The sequence below is a fragment of the Lagenorhynchus albirostris genome, chromosome X, assembly GCF_949774975.1.
Source record: "Lagenorhynchus albirostris chromosome X, mLagAlb1.1, whole genome shotgun sequence".
NCBI classification, from domain to species: domain Eukaryota; kingdom Metazoa; phylum Chordata; class Mammalia; order Artiodactyla; family Delphinidae; genus Lagenorhynchus; species Lagenorhynchus albirostris.
The window spans coordinates 70,429,320-70,444,786 of record NC_083116.1 but is presented as its reverse complement, the minus strand read 5'-3'; the positions used below and the strand labels follow the sequence as shown (position 1 = coordinate 70,444,786).

General features: G+C 48.2%; 1 protein-coding gene across 6 annotated transcripts; it reads right to left on the bottom strand.

Annotated features, from left to right (window-relative positions):
- Positions 1-9,790: 9,790 nt before the first annotated feature.
- CITED1 (Cbp/p300 interacting transactivator with Glu/Asp rich carboxy-terminal domain 1) lies at positions 9,791-15,263 on the bottom strand. Of its 6 annotated transcripts, none has more exons than XM_060137508.1 (4): positions 15,107-15,223; positions 14,565-14,583; positions 10,987-11,111; positions 9,791-10,393 (listed from the first exon to the last, which is right to left on the bottom strand). In XM_060137508.1, the coding sequence occupies exons 3-4, from the start codon at positions 11,044-11,046 to the stop codon at positions 9,866-9,868; spliced, it is 588 nt and encodes a 195-aa protein (XP_059993491.1). In that variant the 5' UTR covers positions 11,047-11,111; positions 14,565-14,583; positions 15,107-15,223; the 3' UTR covers positions 9,791-9,865. The 6 variants fall into 6 exon arrangements, with proteins under 6 accessions (XP_059993491.1, XP_059993490.1, XP_059993488.1 ...); XM_060137507.1 differs by lacking the exon at positions 15,107-15,223 and adding an exon at positions 14,825-14,933; XM_060137505.1 differs by lacking the exon at positions 14,565-14,583 and having other exon boundaries at positions 15,107-15,263.
- Between the last annotated feature and the right edge of the window lie 204 nt (positions 15,264-15,467).

Sequence of the window (15,467 nt, the reverse complement as noted above, 5' to 3'; positions counted from 1 at the left end):
GATTTCACAGAGCAAAAGTTTTTACTTTGGGCAAGATTGAAATGATCAATTTTTCCTTTTATGGATTGTGCTTTTGGTGTCAAGTAAGAATTCTTCACCTAACCTTAAGTTTTGAGGATTATTTTCTATGTTTTTTTTCCTAAAATTGTGCAGTATGTTTTACAATCTAATCAGTTACCAACTTGAGTTAATTTTTGTATATGATATCCAATTGCTCCAGCAGCATTCTTTGAAAAGGCTATCCCTCCTCCTTTCAACTGCTTTTGCACCTTTGTCAAAAATCATTTGGTTATATTTGTGTGAGTCTATTTCTGGGTTCTCTATTCTGTTCTATTGATCTTTCTATGTGTCTCTCTTTCCATCAGTATCACACTGTCTTAATTACTGTAGCTATATAGTAAGTCTTAACATCGATTAAAGTGATTCTTCCCACTTTCTTCTTCTTTAATTATTATTATTGTTGTTATTATTCTTTTGGCCGCACCGCGCGGCTTGTGGGATCCTAGCTCCCCAACCAGGGATCAAACCCGGGCCCTCGGCAGTGAAAGGGCAGAGTCCCAACCACTGGACTGCCGGAAAATTCCCCACTTTATTCTTCTTTAACAAAATTGTTTTAGCCGCTCTAGTTCCTTTGCCTTTCTCTATAAATTTTGGAATAAGTATGAAAAAATACTACAAAAAAAAACTTGCTGAGATTTTGATAGAAATTGCATGAAATTTGTAAACCTATTTAGATCTTCTTTGATTTCTTTCACCAATATATTTTAATTTTCAGCATACAGATCCTGACCAGGTTTCATACATAGTAGATAGTAATTATAAATGGTACTGTCACGCCCTAAATTTCGGCTTCCATGTGTTCATCACTAATATATAAAAATGCAGTTGCCTTTTTTGTGTTGATCTTGTATCTTTTGAGCTTGCTGAACTCACTTATTAGTTCTAGGAGTGTTTTTGTAGATTGCTTGGGATTCTCTACATAGCCAATCATACCATTAGCAAATAGGGAAATTTTTTCTTTCTTTCTTTCTTTCTTCCTTTCTCTTTTCTTTCTTTCCTTCTTTCTATCTGTATGCTTTTTATTTCTTTTTCTTGCTTAACTGCACTTGCCTTACTTCCAGTGTTATGTTGAATAAGAACGATGAATGTATATCCTTGTCTTGTTCCTGATCTTAGAGAGAAATCATTTAGTTTTTCTCCGTTAAGTATAATGCTAGCTGTAGGGTTTTTATGTTTTTTATGAGATGCTCTTTATGAGGTTGAGAAAATTCTACTCTATTCCTAGTGTACTGAGAGGTAATTTTCTCTTTTTAAATCATGATTTGGTGTTGGATTTTGTCAAATGCTTTTTCTGCATTAACTGATATGGTCATATGTTTTTTCTTCTTTAGTCTGCTGATATGGTAAATTACATTGATTGAATTTTGAATGATGAACCAACCTTGCTTACCTGGAATAAGTCTCACTTGGTCATGGTGTATTATATTTTTTATATATTATTGGATTGGATTTGTTAAATTTTTGTTTAGAAATTTTGCAACTAAGTTCAGGAGAGATATTGGTCTGCAGTTTTCTTCTTGTGTGTGTTGTCCTTGTCTGGTTTTGGGATCATGGTAGTACTTGGGAGGTATTTCCTCCTCTTATTTTCTGGAAGACATTGTGTAAAATTGGTGTTAATTCTTCTTTGAATATTTCATAAAGTTGTTCAGTGAAAAAAAATCTGGGTCTAGAGATTTCTTTTCCAGGAGCTCTTTAATTAATCAAATGCAATCTCTTTAGTGGTTATAGGACTATTAAGATTATCTATTTCATCTTGGTCAAGTTTTGGTAGCTTTGGGTTTTGAGGAATTAGTCCTTTTCTTCTACATTGAATTCATGAGCATGAAGTTGTTTGTAGTATTCCCTTATTATCCCTTTAATAGCTTCAGAATCAGCAGTGATAGCCCCTGTTTCATTCCTGATATTGGTAATTTATGTTTTCTCTCTTTTTATTTGTGTCAGTCTTGCTAGAGGTTTGTCAATTTTATTGATTTTTTTTCTGAAGAACTAGCTTTTTGTTTCATTGATTTTCTCCATTGTTTTTCCATTTTCAATTTCATTGATTTCTTCTCTTAACTTTATTATTTCCTTCTTTTGCTTGGTTTGGGTTTATTTTGCTCTACTTTTTCTTGGTTCTTGAGGTAAGAATAGACTATTGGTTTGAAACCTTCCCTCTTTTTCTAATGCAAGCATTTAGTGTTATAAATTTCCCTCTTGGCTTTAGCTACACTCCACAAATTTTTATTTTTTATATAAATTTATTTATTTATTTTTTGGCTGTGTTGGGTCTTCGTTGCTGCACGCAGGCTTTCTCTAGTTGCGGCAAGTGGGGGCTACTCTTCGTTGCGGTGCATGGGCTTCTCATTGTGGTGGCTTCTCTTGTTGTGGAGCATGGGCTCTAGGCACACGGGCTTCAGTAGTTGTGGCATGCAGGCTCAGTAGTTGTGGTGCACGGCCTCAGTTGCTCTGCGGCATGTGGGATCTTCCCAGACCAGGGCTTGAACCCATGTCCCCGGCATTGGCAGGTGGATTCTTAAACGCTACACCACCAGGGAAGTCCCTCCACAAATCTTGATATGTCATATTCTCATTTTCATTCAGCTCAATACGTCTTTTAAAATTTTCCTTTGAGACTTCCTTTTTGACCCATAGATTATTTAGAAGTACGTTGTTTAGTTTCCATGTGTTTGGAGATTTTCTGTTATCTTTGTTATTGATTTCTAGATTGAGTCCACTGTAGCTGGAGAACATACTCTAGTTGCAGATCTGTCTCTTGCATTGCAGAGCTCCCAGTTTTTGCTTCATGTATTTTGAAGCTTTGTTACCAGTGCATACACATTTAGGATTCCTATGTCTTCTTGGTGGATTGACCCATTTAACATAACGTAGTGTCTCTCTTTGTCCTTAGTAATTTTCTTTGCCCTGAAGTCTACTTTATATGATATTAATATAGCCACTTTTGCTTTTTAAAAAATTAATGTTGGGAATTCCCTGGCAGTCCAGTGGTTAGGACTTCATGTTCTCACTGCCGAGTGTCCGGGTTCAATCCCTGGGTGGGGAGCTAAGATCCCACAAGCCGTGCAGCCAAAAAAAATTAATGTTTGCGTGATATATCTTGTTTTTCATCCTTTTACTTTTTTTTTTTTTTTGCAGTACGCAGGCCTCTTACTGTTGTGGCCTCTCCTGTTGTGGAGCACAGGCTCCGGACGTGCAGGCTCAGCGGCCATGGCTCACGGGGCCAGCCGCTCGACGGCATGTGGGATCTTCCCAGACCGGGGCACGAACCCGCGTCCCCTGCATCGGCAGGCGGACTCTCAACCACTGCGCCACCAGGGAAGCCCCATCCTTTTACTTTCAACCTACATATGTTGCTATGTTTCTTCTAGACAGCATATAGTTGGGTTGTGGGATGGTGTGGTTTTCCACTCTACTTTTCTCTTTCTCTTAATTGGTATATTTAGTCTACTTACATTTAAGTGATTATTGGTATGTCAGGGCTTAAGTCAGACATTTTGTTTTCCGTGTCTCATTCTTTTGTTTATTCAAGTAATTTATTTATTAAATTGAAGTGTAGTTGACTTACAATATCTTTTGTTTATTTTTGCTTGCATTCCTGTGAGTTACTTGAACATAGTTTAGAGTTCTATTTGGATTTACTTATAATGATTCTGAATCTGTATAGTGCTTTGTTTAGTTTTCTTAGTACTTGCTCTAGGTAGTATCATAAACACACATAACTTATCATAGCTTACTGCTGTTTTAGTGGGTTCAGATTGACTAAGTTCTATTGATCTGTCTTCAAGGTCACTGATTCTACCATCTGTCATTTCCACTCCATTATTGAGTCTATCCAGTGAGTTTTATGATGGCTGCCTTAAAATCCTTGTCAGGTAATGCCAACATCTGATTCATCTTGGTATTGGTGTCAGTTGATTGTCTTTTCTCATTCGAATTGTGGTTTTCCTGTCTTTTGCTATGATGAGTGACTTTCTATTGTATCCTGAACATTTTGGTTATGTTAGGAGACTCTTGATCCCATTTCAATCTTCTATTTTAGTAGGCAGTTACCTGTTTAGGTTTAGTATGTATGTTTTAGTCTACTTCTGTGGGTTGTAGTTCAAGTGACAGTTTAGTTTTCCAAGCCCTTGCAATGCTATTTTTGTCTGCTTCATTCTTCTGTTGTCTGTGGGGCTCCTGCTCCATCCTTGCTGGTGCTATCTGCAGTGGCAGAAGGCACTTCCCTGAGCTGCTTGTTTTTGCTGGGTGATCTTCTGAGGGAAGAGGAAGTTGCTGAAGCCACTGTACCTGCGTCTCCTTATGCCACTGATTCAGTGGAGGGTAGGAAGATACAGGGCTACTGCTACCACTGCACGCAAATCAGGCTTCCTGCTGGTTTCCCAGTTCTGGAGTGGGGACTGAGACAGTCCAAAGCTTTGCTGCTGCAAGCAGATCAGACCACCACCTGGAGCTCTGGTTGTGGAGCAGAGCTTAGGTCCCCCAACTAGGTCTCTGTTGGGCTTCTCCTTTCCCAATTCCTGTGTGTGTGTGTGTGTGTGTGTGTGTGTGCGTGTGTGTGTGTGTTTGTGTGGGGGGGGTTGCTGTTGGTGGTTTGCCATTGCAGGCCTCTTTGGCACCCAGTATGTGGAAGATTAAAAAAACAACTGAGGAAACTCACCATGTTGTCATTCCTCAAGTCCTGAAGTTTCTAGCCTGCTTTCCTGCTTTCAGAGCCTTTTCGTCATTGTCTGTTGAATAATTTCTAGCATGTACAGTTCTATTTGAAGAAGAGGAACAGAGAAAAGTGAGTCTACATCATCTTGCTCTGGAACCAGAAGTCCCCTAGTGTAGTTTTAAAATACATTTCTTTTAGTATGAGTGAATTTGAGCATCTTTTGATAAGTTTTAAAGTCATTTAAATTTCTTTTTCTGTATTTCACTTTGCTATTATTTGCTATTATTTGCTCATTTTTATATTGGGTTGAAGGTCTTTGACGTCTTGCTTTGTAAGAGTTGTTTTCATATTCATTATGAGTTGCATATATTTTCTCAAGCCTGTCACTTACCTTTTGATTTTAACTTTTTTTTGTTTCTTTTTTTTTGCCATAAACTTTTTTTTTCGATGTAGGGTTTTGTGTCATTCTTGGAAAGGTCTCCTCATATCAAGATTTTCTTTTTAAATCCCCTCATATTTTCTTCTAGTACTTTTATGGTTTCATTTTTTAAAAAATATATATTTATTTATTTGGCCATGCCGGGTCTTAGTTGCAGCACGCGGGATCTTCATTGCCGTGTGTGGGGTCTTCCTTGTGGCATGCAAGATCATTATTTTAGTTGCGGCATGAAGGATCTTTTAGTTGCGGCAACTGGAATCTTTAGTTGTGGCATGCATTATCTTTAGTGGCTGGCATGTAAACCCTTAGCTGTGGCATGTGAGATCTAGTTCCCTGACCAGGGATCGAGCCCGGGCCCCCTGCATTGGGAGCGTGGAGTCTTAGCCACTGGACCACCAGGGAAGTCCCTCATTTTTTATTTTTAAATCTTTGGTCCATCTGGAAATAATTTTGGTGTCCAGTATGAGCTAGTGCATCCAGTCATCCCAAAGCATTTATTGAATAGTTCCTCATTTCCTCTCTACTTTGAAATGCTAACTTAAAAATTGTGGTAAAAAAACACATAAAGGATTGACCATCTTAACCTTTTGTGTTTTTTTTTTGGCTGCACTGCGCAGCTTGCAGGATCTTAGTTCCCCGACTGGGGATCAAACCTGGGCCCACAGCAATGAAAATGCCAAGTCTTAACCACTGGACCGCCAGGGAATTCCCATCTTAACCACTTTTAAGTGTGTAGTTCAGTAGTGTTATCACATTGTTGTGCAACAGAGTTCTAGAACTTTTTTATCTTACAAAAGTGAACCTCTAGGGACTTCCCTGATGGTGCAGTGGTTAAGAATCCACCTGCCAATGCAGGGGACACAGGTTTGAGCCCTGGCCCCGGAAGGTCCCACATGGCACGGAGCAACTGAGCCCGTGCGCCACAACTACTGGGCCCATACGCCTAGATCCCGTGCTCCGCAACGAGAGAAGCCACTGCAATGAAAAGGCCATGTGCTGCAATGAAGAGTAGCCCCTGCTCGCCACAACTAGAGAAAGCCCTTGCGCAGCAACAAAGACCCAACACAGCCCCCCCCCAAAAAAAAATCAAAAGTGAAGCTCTCTAATCATTGAACAACAACTTCCCATTGAAATGCTACTTTTTCATCATAGACTAATTTCCTGTCTTTGTTATTTTTTGCCTGGACCATTGTAACAGCTTTCTAGCATCACCATAATTCCAATCTTTCATGCACACTGTAGCCTGATTCATTTTCCTCATGCAAGCTCTGACCACAACACTCCTTTATTCAAAATCTTCAGAAGCCCTCTTGGATACTGCAATTGAAATTAAGTCCCCCATTTGCAGCAACATGGATGGATCTAGAGATTATTATACTAAGTGAAGTAAGTCAGACAAGGAAAGACAAATATCGTATGATATCGCTTATATGTAGAATCTAAAAAAATATGATACAAATGAATGTATATACAAAACAGAAACAGACCCACAGACATACAAAACAAACTTAGGGTTAACAAAGGGGAAAGGGGTGGGAGGGATAAATTAGGAGTTTGGGATTAACATATACACAGTACTATGTATAAAATGGGTAACCAACAAGGACCTACTGTATAGCACAGGGAACTATACTCAGTATCTTGTAATAACCTATAGCGGAAAAGAATCTGAAAAAGTTACATATGTAACTGAATCACTTTGCTGTACAACTGAAATTAACACATTGTAAATCAACTATATTTCAATAAAATTTTTTTAAAAAGAAATTAAATTCCCCATTGCACTCTTTCATAGCACCTATACCTTTTGTTCCTGTCACTTCTCAGGATTTATGGTTTTAATGATCTGCATGATTATTTGACTGTTCTTGATCTCCTTGCTAAACTTCAAGCTTCATGAGAGCAAGGGCAATGTGCTCGTCGCCTATGCCCAGATGCTTTGTGCATGCCTGGTATATAGTAGGTGCTCAGTCCATGTTTGTGGAATGATACTCCCCTTGCTTGTGGAATAAAGTAGAAGCAACTGCAAAATCTGATCCTAACTTACCTTCTCTCAGCCTTCTGCCCTTCAAGGAAGTCAAGCTGCTGCACTTTCTGCCCTTCCTTGAAAAAGCCATGGGCTTCCTAACGGTTGGTTCTGGTTTACACCATGTCCTGATTTATCTTTTAGTTTGTGCTCTAGTTGTTCCCTGTGCCTGAAGGCCATGCCCTCCCCTCAGTCCCCTAACACAATTGCTGCCTTATGGAAATACAATGTATCCTTCGAGACCATGGCTGTCTCTGCCACTGGACTGTGAGTTCCTTGAGAGCTGGAACAGGGTCCCCCACATTTGTCCCCAGGGAGCAGCACAGCTCCTGGCCTCTAGGAGGCACTCTTGCTTACACATCCTCACCTGCTCCCAGGCTACAAGCTCCTTGTGGGTAGGCAACGTTCCTTACCTGTGTGTATCTGGGAACCTTGCTTCCTAGCCCCTAGGACCTGGCCCAGGGTGAGGCTTGGAGTTGGCTCAGGAATTTCCTGGAGACCTAATGAACGTGCCTGGTCTTGTTGTGAGAGGCCTGAACATGAAATGGTGGGGCAGGGGCAGAGGCTTCCTTGCCTTCCCCCAACTGTACTCTGTGATGTCCGCCCCCCCCATCATGCCCCTTCTCCAGCAATAAACGATTACCACCCTACACGCTCACCCTGCCTCCCCAGATCCCTTAGGACCCCATGTCTTCCTGTTCACAGCCTTAGACAAATCTAACCATACACCTTCAGCAGGATCATTCTAAAAATCAAAGTTGGTTAATTCTTTGCTTTCCTGCAAATTTCCAGAGAGGCTCCACAAGCCACAGGGCTGGTGGTACCAAGGATAAAGGCGCGCTCCCAGCTTGGCCTAGAAGGCCCTTTGAGCCCAGCCTCTTGCAAACTTCTTTCTAGTCCCCTCCTCTCACACCCCGTCCCAGCCCTATGACCCTGCTTGCTAAGCTCCAGTTGTGTAGCTAGTACAGACCCTTTCATGAACATGCACTTACATAACAGCTTTACCCCTCACTCATTCTTTCTTTGGCTGACTCTGGTCTTGTTTTTAAACCCAATTGTTTTTGTGGGTAGATAAGTCTTTGTGTAAAGGCACAGAGCAAGGCCAGCGAGGATGCACCACAAACAGATAAACAGTTGCTACCTCAGTGGAGGGCAAGAGGCGATCAGGATTGAGGGAGAGAGCTGGTCAAAGGGTATTTTCGCTTTATCTGTAGAGTTTCTACTTTTCACAAAGAGATTGGATCATGTATTTATTACTTGTGAGATATCAAAACAAACGAACCAGTTCAATACCAGGAAGCTTTCCCCAGACTTCCCAGGCAGATGGAGCTGTTTCCTTTTCTGGGATCGAATAGGACCTTCCGCCTGTGTTATAGGAAATACTGTTTTATTGTAATTTGTTGATGCCTTCCTCCTTCTAGATGGGGGACTCCCTCAATGGTACAAACCTTAATTTATGCTCCTGATACTTAGCAGAGTGCCTGGCCCAGAGCAGATGCTCAGGGAATGCTCAATCCAATGCCTTGCCTCTTTCGGTGGGCTCCTTCGAAAGCATTTTCTAGGGGACAGGCCCCATGCTAGTCCTGAAAAGCTGATTAGTTTTCACAGTGTCCAAGGAAGAATGTCTCTGGGAGTCTGAAATGTGGGTAGAGGAGCCTCTAGGCTCTTCGGTTGTGTCAATATGAGGACAGGGCTGGATTCCACACCAGCCCTATGCCCCCACCTGCCCCCTTCCACCTCAAGGCTGGGATCCAGTTCAATGCTGCCGTCCTGTCACTTGGCATGCTTCTAAAGCTACTGCCTCCTCAGCAGTTAATCTAAGGGCAACAGATATATCCCCAAATGTTGACCTTGTCGAGCCCAGCTCCGATCTATGTCTCTAAAATGGAGGCCAGCTCAGAGAAATGGGCTGTCCCCATACAGTGTGGGCCAGAGTTAGGGGACACATGTCCCAGGCATGGAGGTGGGGCTTGAGCAACTGTCTGAAGGACTTGAAGGCATCTAAAATCTCAGTTTAACGGTCTGTAGCTTTTGCAATTTTCCAGAGAAATCTGAGCTCCCAGGTCATAGGATCCTTCTTGGGTCATACTTATTGCCCAAGGGCAAAAAGGCAAGGAGTGGCCTTACTGCATCATCTGGATTGGTTCTAGAGATGGGGTGGGGGTGCCTTTTAGAGTTGGTGAAGCGTGTGCCACGTGGCTAGGGCAACCCTTTAGACTTGGATGCACAAGTGGCCAGGATGCTATAGAAGGGTCTGGATCAGCCTTTCTTCCAAGAATGCTCCCAACCAGCCCCTGTCATCAACCTCGAATAGGACAGTGTTCCTGGGGTCTTAGGGCAGTGAGGCTAGGTACTTGGACTCCTGGAGATATAATGGCAGTGGTGATGGCAGTGGCAGCAGGAATTCAGTGAGGAGCCTCCCCTCCCCACCCCCCGACCCCACCTCGGTCTTCCCCATTCCTCCCATCCAGCCCAGCTCCCTCCCAGCTGTCCACCAGCAACCCCACCATGGGTCTCAGGCAACCACACCATGGGTCTCAGAATTGCTAAAAGAATGTCAGACCATGCCACACCCCATTAGACCTCAATGAAGAGCACCTCCAGTTGGACCATCTCTTGTAAGTAACTTTTATTTTTATTTACAACAGAATTGGTGGCTTTATTCCTCCATCTTTAGGAACAGTTGGCATCAGCAGCCAGATGGAAAGTCTGCAGTGAAGTCAAACTCATTCTGTCCCAGCCACAGCTCCGGAAGCTCATTGGCTCGGTCCAGTCCCAGTTCCACCACCAGTGACATCAGCACCTCCTCATCCACCGGGTCTGAATCGATGATGGCAGAGCTCTGGGCACCAGCAGAAGGAGAGAGTGACCCCGCCCCTCCCGCCTGAGCCCCGAAGCCCCAGTTTGGCAGGGGCCCTGCCTCTCCAGGTTGGCCCGGAGTGGCGGCGGCCATCCCATGATACTGGCTATTAAGTTTCTGCAGCTGCATACTGGCCAGCAGGTGAGGGGCGGGGTTCAGGTTGAAGGGTGGGGGTTTAGTGGGAGGGGCGGCAGTAGGAGAGCTTATTGGAGATGGAGATCCCGAGGAACTAGCAGAAGCCCCATTGGCCTTGGTTCCATTCGAGGTTACCCCGGGGTAGTGCAGGATGGCCACTGCTTTGCGATCTTTCACCGCCAGGTTAGAGTAGGCCAGAGAGCTCATCTCTGGGTTGGCATCCTAGAAGACAGAGAAAGGCAGAGTATGGTACCCCTGCTCCAGGCTTTGTTCCTCACCATTCATCAGGCCCAAAAAGTGCTTCATCAGGGGCTAGTGGTGGGGAAGTAGCAAGAAGGCCCCCTGGAAAGGTAGGCTCCTTTCCTAGCTTGAGTTAGGCTCAAGTATCCTCCTGCCACCTTGGCTCCGAGCACTGTGCTCAGGCCTAAGTCCTCATGCTGGGCACCCGTCATCCTAAAGGAGTTCACTGCTTTTGTCTCCGTCCCCCGACTCTGCCTTCAGCTCGCCATTCTACAAATGGGATCTCACTGTCCCTCTTCTCAGCCTCACTTTAATCCATTGAGACAATGGAGCAGTTTTTTTCGAATTCTGCTTCTCTGCTCCATTCTCTGCCATCTTTCAATACCCCTAGTGGGTTCAAAGTGACCATGTTTAAGTAGAAGCTATTTTCATTCTCTCCCAAGAAAGCCCTGCTGTCTCCAGTCTGCTAAAGGACACCAGATACCCCAGCCAGGAGGGCCTACCACATGGCCCCGGCCCTGGCCTGGTTGTCTTTCCGGCTCCAGTGTCTCTGACTGTAAAATGGCAAAAGTTACCTCCTTCATAGGTGAGGTGCCACCCTTGACATCAAGTGCAGGCCTCGACATAGTTGGCATTTCAGAGCCTTGGCAGAAGTTGGACAAATTGGTGGGAGGTGATGCTGCCAGCTGGAGCTGTTGTGCTGTATGTGAGGGAGAAGAGGTAATAAGGGCAAAGGCTTTATTGACCAAGCAGGTACTAGCAAAGCCCAAAGCTGGGCCACTCCACACAGCTACAAGGCAAGGATGGTGACGGGTTAGACCCAAGACCAGAGACCACCTGAGCAGAGGGAGAAGATCCAGTTGGAACTTTTGCCTGAGGCAGGAAAGGTGCTAGATTTGGCCAGGTGCTGCCCAGACAGCCAGCTACCCACATCACCAAGAGGGGACACATATGACCGTTTCCTCATGCCAGTGATGTCAGAGCCCCAAGTGGGGTGCACTCTTCCTGATTCTGAGGACAGCAATGTCCCTGAGTAAGTAGCACACTGTCTCAAAGGGCCACAGGCATTCAGATTGGAGGCATTTAGGTCTCCACCAGAACTGGGAGAAAGTAGGAAGGCGTCAGGGCGAGGAAGACCTAGAAAGCTGGGGGCTGCTACCCAGAGAAGGAATAGGTCCCCAAAGCAAATGTCATGGGGCTCCAAAGTCCTGCCTCAGCCATGGTTTCGTGTGAGAGAAGCTGGGATGATCAGGGTAGTCTGGGGGCTCTGAAGTAGCCAGAGAGCAGCTAGGGATGTCTCAATTTCCTCCACACCACAAGCCCCCTCCAAGACAGACCTGGCAGCAGCACTTGGTTTTCCCAGGACACCTGCTCTGAGCCCAGACACACTCATCTGTAGTGACAGGTGGGCATAATTCTTCCCGGAGGGAAACTGAGGTACAGAGGTTCAACAGCTTTCCCATCAGGTGGCAGTGGCTAAGGGAGCAGGAGCCAGCACTCCTGTGCCCACATGCCTCATCTGACCGCTGGCCAAATCATCATACCTAGAATGATTCAAATGGCTCCTGAAGAAATGATCCCCTAGGTCAAATGCCAAAGGGATAAGATAAGGGGATGAAGGGAAAAGAATCTCCCCAAACCAGAAAATAATAATAATAAACAATCTCTGAAGACTCTAAAGTTATTTTCCCAGAAGCTTTTTTTTAAAGCCCCATATATTCTAGCCTTCATGATGAATTAGAGATGTAGAATGTCATATTTATAAATACCTCCTGGCCCAAAGAATCTTCAGCATCTTCAAAAGTCTCTAATCTTTCCAACAAGGCTAGAATTCTCTGTGACACCTCCCTCCCCCAGTGGTCATTAAGAATCTGCTCAGACCCTTCTAGAAAGTGGGCACTTACTACCCCTCTTTATCATCTCTGCACCGCTTACTTGTAGGGGAGGGAGGCAAGAAAAATAGAAAAAGGAAGGGGGGCAGAAAACACAAGAAAACAATCGGTTGCTGGGTCTGCCACCACTGCTTGATTGGAGCCCTGTTTCTTCTCTGAGGCAACCAGAGAATATTTCAAGCCAGTGATTACAAGACAAGGAATCTAATCCATGTCGTCTTCAAGAGCCCAGCACCTTCAGTATCAAGCAATTTTCATGTCCTAAGAAAAATGTCGGGAGGGGGGTGGCTGTCCATCCTTTCCTGTTCCTATCCAGCCTTTCTTCTTTCTTTATGCTACCAAGTACCCGAATGTGCATAAGAAAAAAACAAACAAACAGCAGCAACAACAAAAAGAAACAGAAAGAGGAGGAAAAAAAGAAAAAGGAAAAGAGAGAGAGGGAGTGCAAGAGAAAAGTATCTCTGTTCTGATATCAGTTCCTGGGGAAGACCATTTTACCACGTCTCCCCCTTCAGGCTGTGAGCTCCCCTAGGCAGGACCCTGTTTCCATTCAGATCTGTTGCCTCCCATCGCCGCTTCCCCCTCCACCAGCCCCGACCCCCGGCCTGGGTCTGTGCTCCATAGGCGCTCAGTAAGTGTTGTTGTATCCGTCTGAAGAGGCAACCGCATCTCGATCGGAATCCTTGCCCCTGCTTCCCCGATTTTGTCTCCCCTCTGCCACCCAGCCCATTCGAAGGCAAAACGTGGCAGCACAGAAACGTCCCAGCTCTCTCTCCAAGCCTCGAGCCGATCACTGCGAAACAGCTGCGAGAGACGGCTGGGCAACCCAGAGCAACAAGTGCCTCGTCTCCTGCGGGTGCCTCGCGGGCCCGGGCCACCAGTTCCCGGTCCCGCAGCCCGCCCTCCTTCACAGACCGTCCCGTGGGCCGGCAGCCCCCTACCGCCTAGATGAGGGTGGGAAAGGGAGAGGAAGAAGAGAGAAGGGAGAGGCAGGTAGGGGGGTCGCGTCTTTGACCTGTTGGGGGACCAAAAGTTAAAATGGCACCAACCGGATGGCTCCATCTCGATTGCTATTTTCTCACTCAGGAGAAATTTAAAAATCCAAACAGTACTGCGGCTTGGCTTGGATGCGCTCTAACCAGACCAGTCAGTTTCGCCACCTGAAAACTAAAGGCCCGTTGTTTGCGGACAGCTCGGCCGCCCTCCTCGCCACATCCCAGGTGGAGCCGCTGGAGCTGGGGGCGGCCGGGAGCATCCCTGCACGGTGGACCGCGAGCACCCAGGCCGCCAGGGCCCCGAGCGTCCGATCCCGCGAGTGCCGTATCAGGAACCGATCGTGGAGACAGGATAGACAGGCGGGGAGGGGCCCGGGGTCTCGGCCTCCCCGGCGAGTTTGGGGCCCCGCGGTGCTACCGCGCGCGGGGGCGCACTCCGGCGCCGGCTGCTGCCACTCCCGCGCCTCACCAACACTTACTGAGCGCCCGCAGAGCACCCGACGCGGCCGCGGGCTGAGCCTACCCCCTAGCCAAGTCGCCTGTGGTCAGTGCTATCACTCCGCTACGAGAAGAGTGAGAGGCTCGGAGAGGTTCGGTAACTTGCCCAAGGTCACAGCGCTAGAAAGTGGCGGAGCCGGGATTCGCAGCCAGGTCTGTCTGCCTCCAAGTCCGGCGCTTGGCGAGGCAGGGACTCCGTGCGCGGCCCGGCCCCGCCGCCGGCGTTTATAGGCAGAGGGGTGTGTGCGTGTGTGTGCGTGGGGGAGGGGGGCGTGAGTGTGGGGGAGAGCAGAGGTCGACCAGGCAGTAGAGGCAAGTTGCCCAAATTCTCTAACTTCCATCCCTCAATTCCGCTGAACTCGGTCCGAAAAGCCCCTCTCGCCTTCAGACCCCGAAGGAAACCTGAGCTTTGTGCAGCCCCAGAGCCGGAGCGTCCACATGCGGTCCGGGCGATTAGCAAAGTCGGTGGAAGCCAAGCTGGAGAAAGCGCGGGCGCGGGGAGAAAAGGTGCTGCTGTCTCCCCAGGAGAAGCGGGCGCTTGGCCCGGCCGGCCGGCAGGCGGGCGCGCTGGCGAGCGAGCCGGTTCGCTGGCTGGCGGGCGGGCGGGCGGCGGCCCCTCCGCCCCCCCAGCAGAGCAGCTTTCAAACAGAAAACAAGTCCCCCAAAGACCCCCGGCCCGCCCGGCCCCCGCCCGCTCCCTGCGCCCGCTCCGCTGGAGTCCCCGGCCCAGCCGCCCAGCCCACCGCACTACCGGGCGGCCCGGCTTACCTCCGCGAAGCCGCCTGCCCTGGAGAGAGGGAAGCGCGGAGCCTGGTGAGCCGCGGTCGCAGCGGCGGAGCCCCCAGCCCCTGGCACGCACGCCGCCACCGCCGCCGCGAGCCGGTCGCGCTCAGTGCCACCCGACCCCGGGGCGCCTGGGAAAAGCCCGCACCACCGCGCCGCGCCGCCGCCGCACCTCACCGTGCCGCGCCAAGCAGCCCCGGCCCGCGCCCGTGCCCGCCCGCCCGCCCGCAGCTTCGGCGCCTGACTCCGGGGCGGTGGCGGTGGCGGTGGCGGTAGCAGCCACCGCGCTCCCTTCCCGGCGCGGGGGAACCGGGTCTCAAGCCCCCATTGCCGCCCGGAGAGCCCTGACGCACACGCACACGGGAGCAGGCTGGCCTCGGCTAGGAATCCCAGGAAGGACAGACCCTTTTCCCCCTTTTTCTCTCCCCCCTCCCAATTTCCACGTCTTTATAACCGGCTTAGGGCATTATTAGCACATGTCCTGGCTCGTGGGCGAGTTGGTGGCAAAATCTGAACTGGATACTCACCGAGGGCCAGAGCGGGTGCTGCGCCTTCCTCAGCCCTCTTCCTCCTCGCCAGGAACGACCCTTCTCCGGCGGGCTGTGGGCGGGCAGCCGGGCGGAGCGAGCCTCTTCTCGGCAGCTCAGCGGTGCCCCTTCTGCAGCTGTGCCGCTGGGAACATTTTATAGCGGCGGCTGGCGTGTGTGGCCCTTTAAAGGCGCTCGAGCTGGTGCAGTCACCGCGGATCGTGTGAAAGCGAAGGGCCGGCTGGGGAACGGAGTCCGAGCGGCTCCGCGGGTCCGGCGGCGCCGGGGACCGGCCACGGCTCCCGGGGTGCGGCTGGCGGGCCCAGGCCGTGGTCGCCCCGAGCCCCAAGCCCCCGGCCGA

Coding starts and splice junctions, on each gene's coding strand:
- CITED1 (XM_060137503.1), bottom strand. CDS start 14,137: ATGGAAGTTAGAGAATTTGGGCAACTTGCCTCTACTGCCTGGTCGACC. Junction 11,112..13,902: donor TTCTAGCGCTGTGACCTTGG/GCAAGTTACCGA, acceptor CCTCACATACAG/CACAACAGCTCCAGCTGGCA. Junction 10,394..10,986: donor GCACCTCACCTATGAAGGAG/GTAACTTTTGCC, acceptor TCTGTCTTCTAG/GATGCCAACCCAGAGATGAG.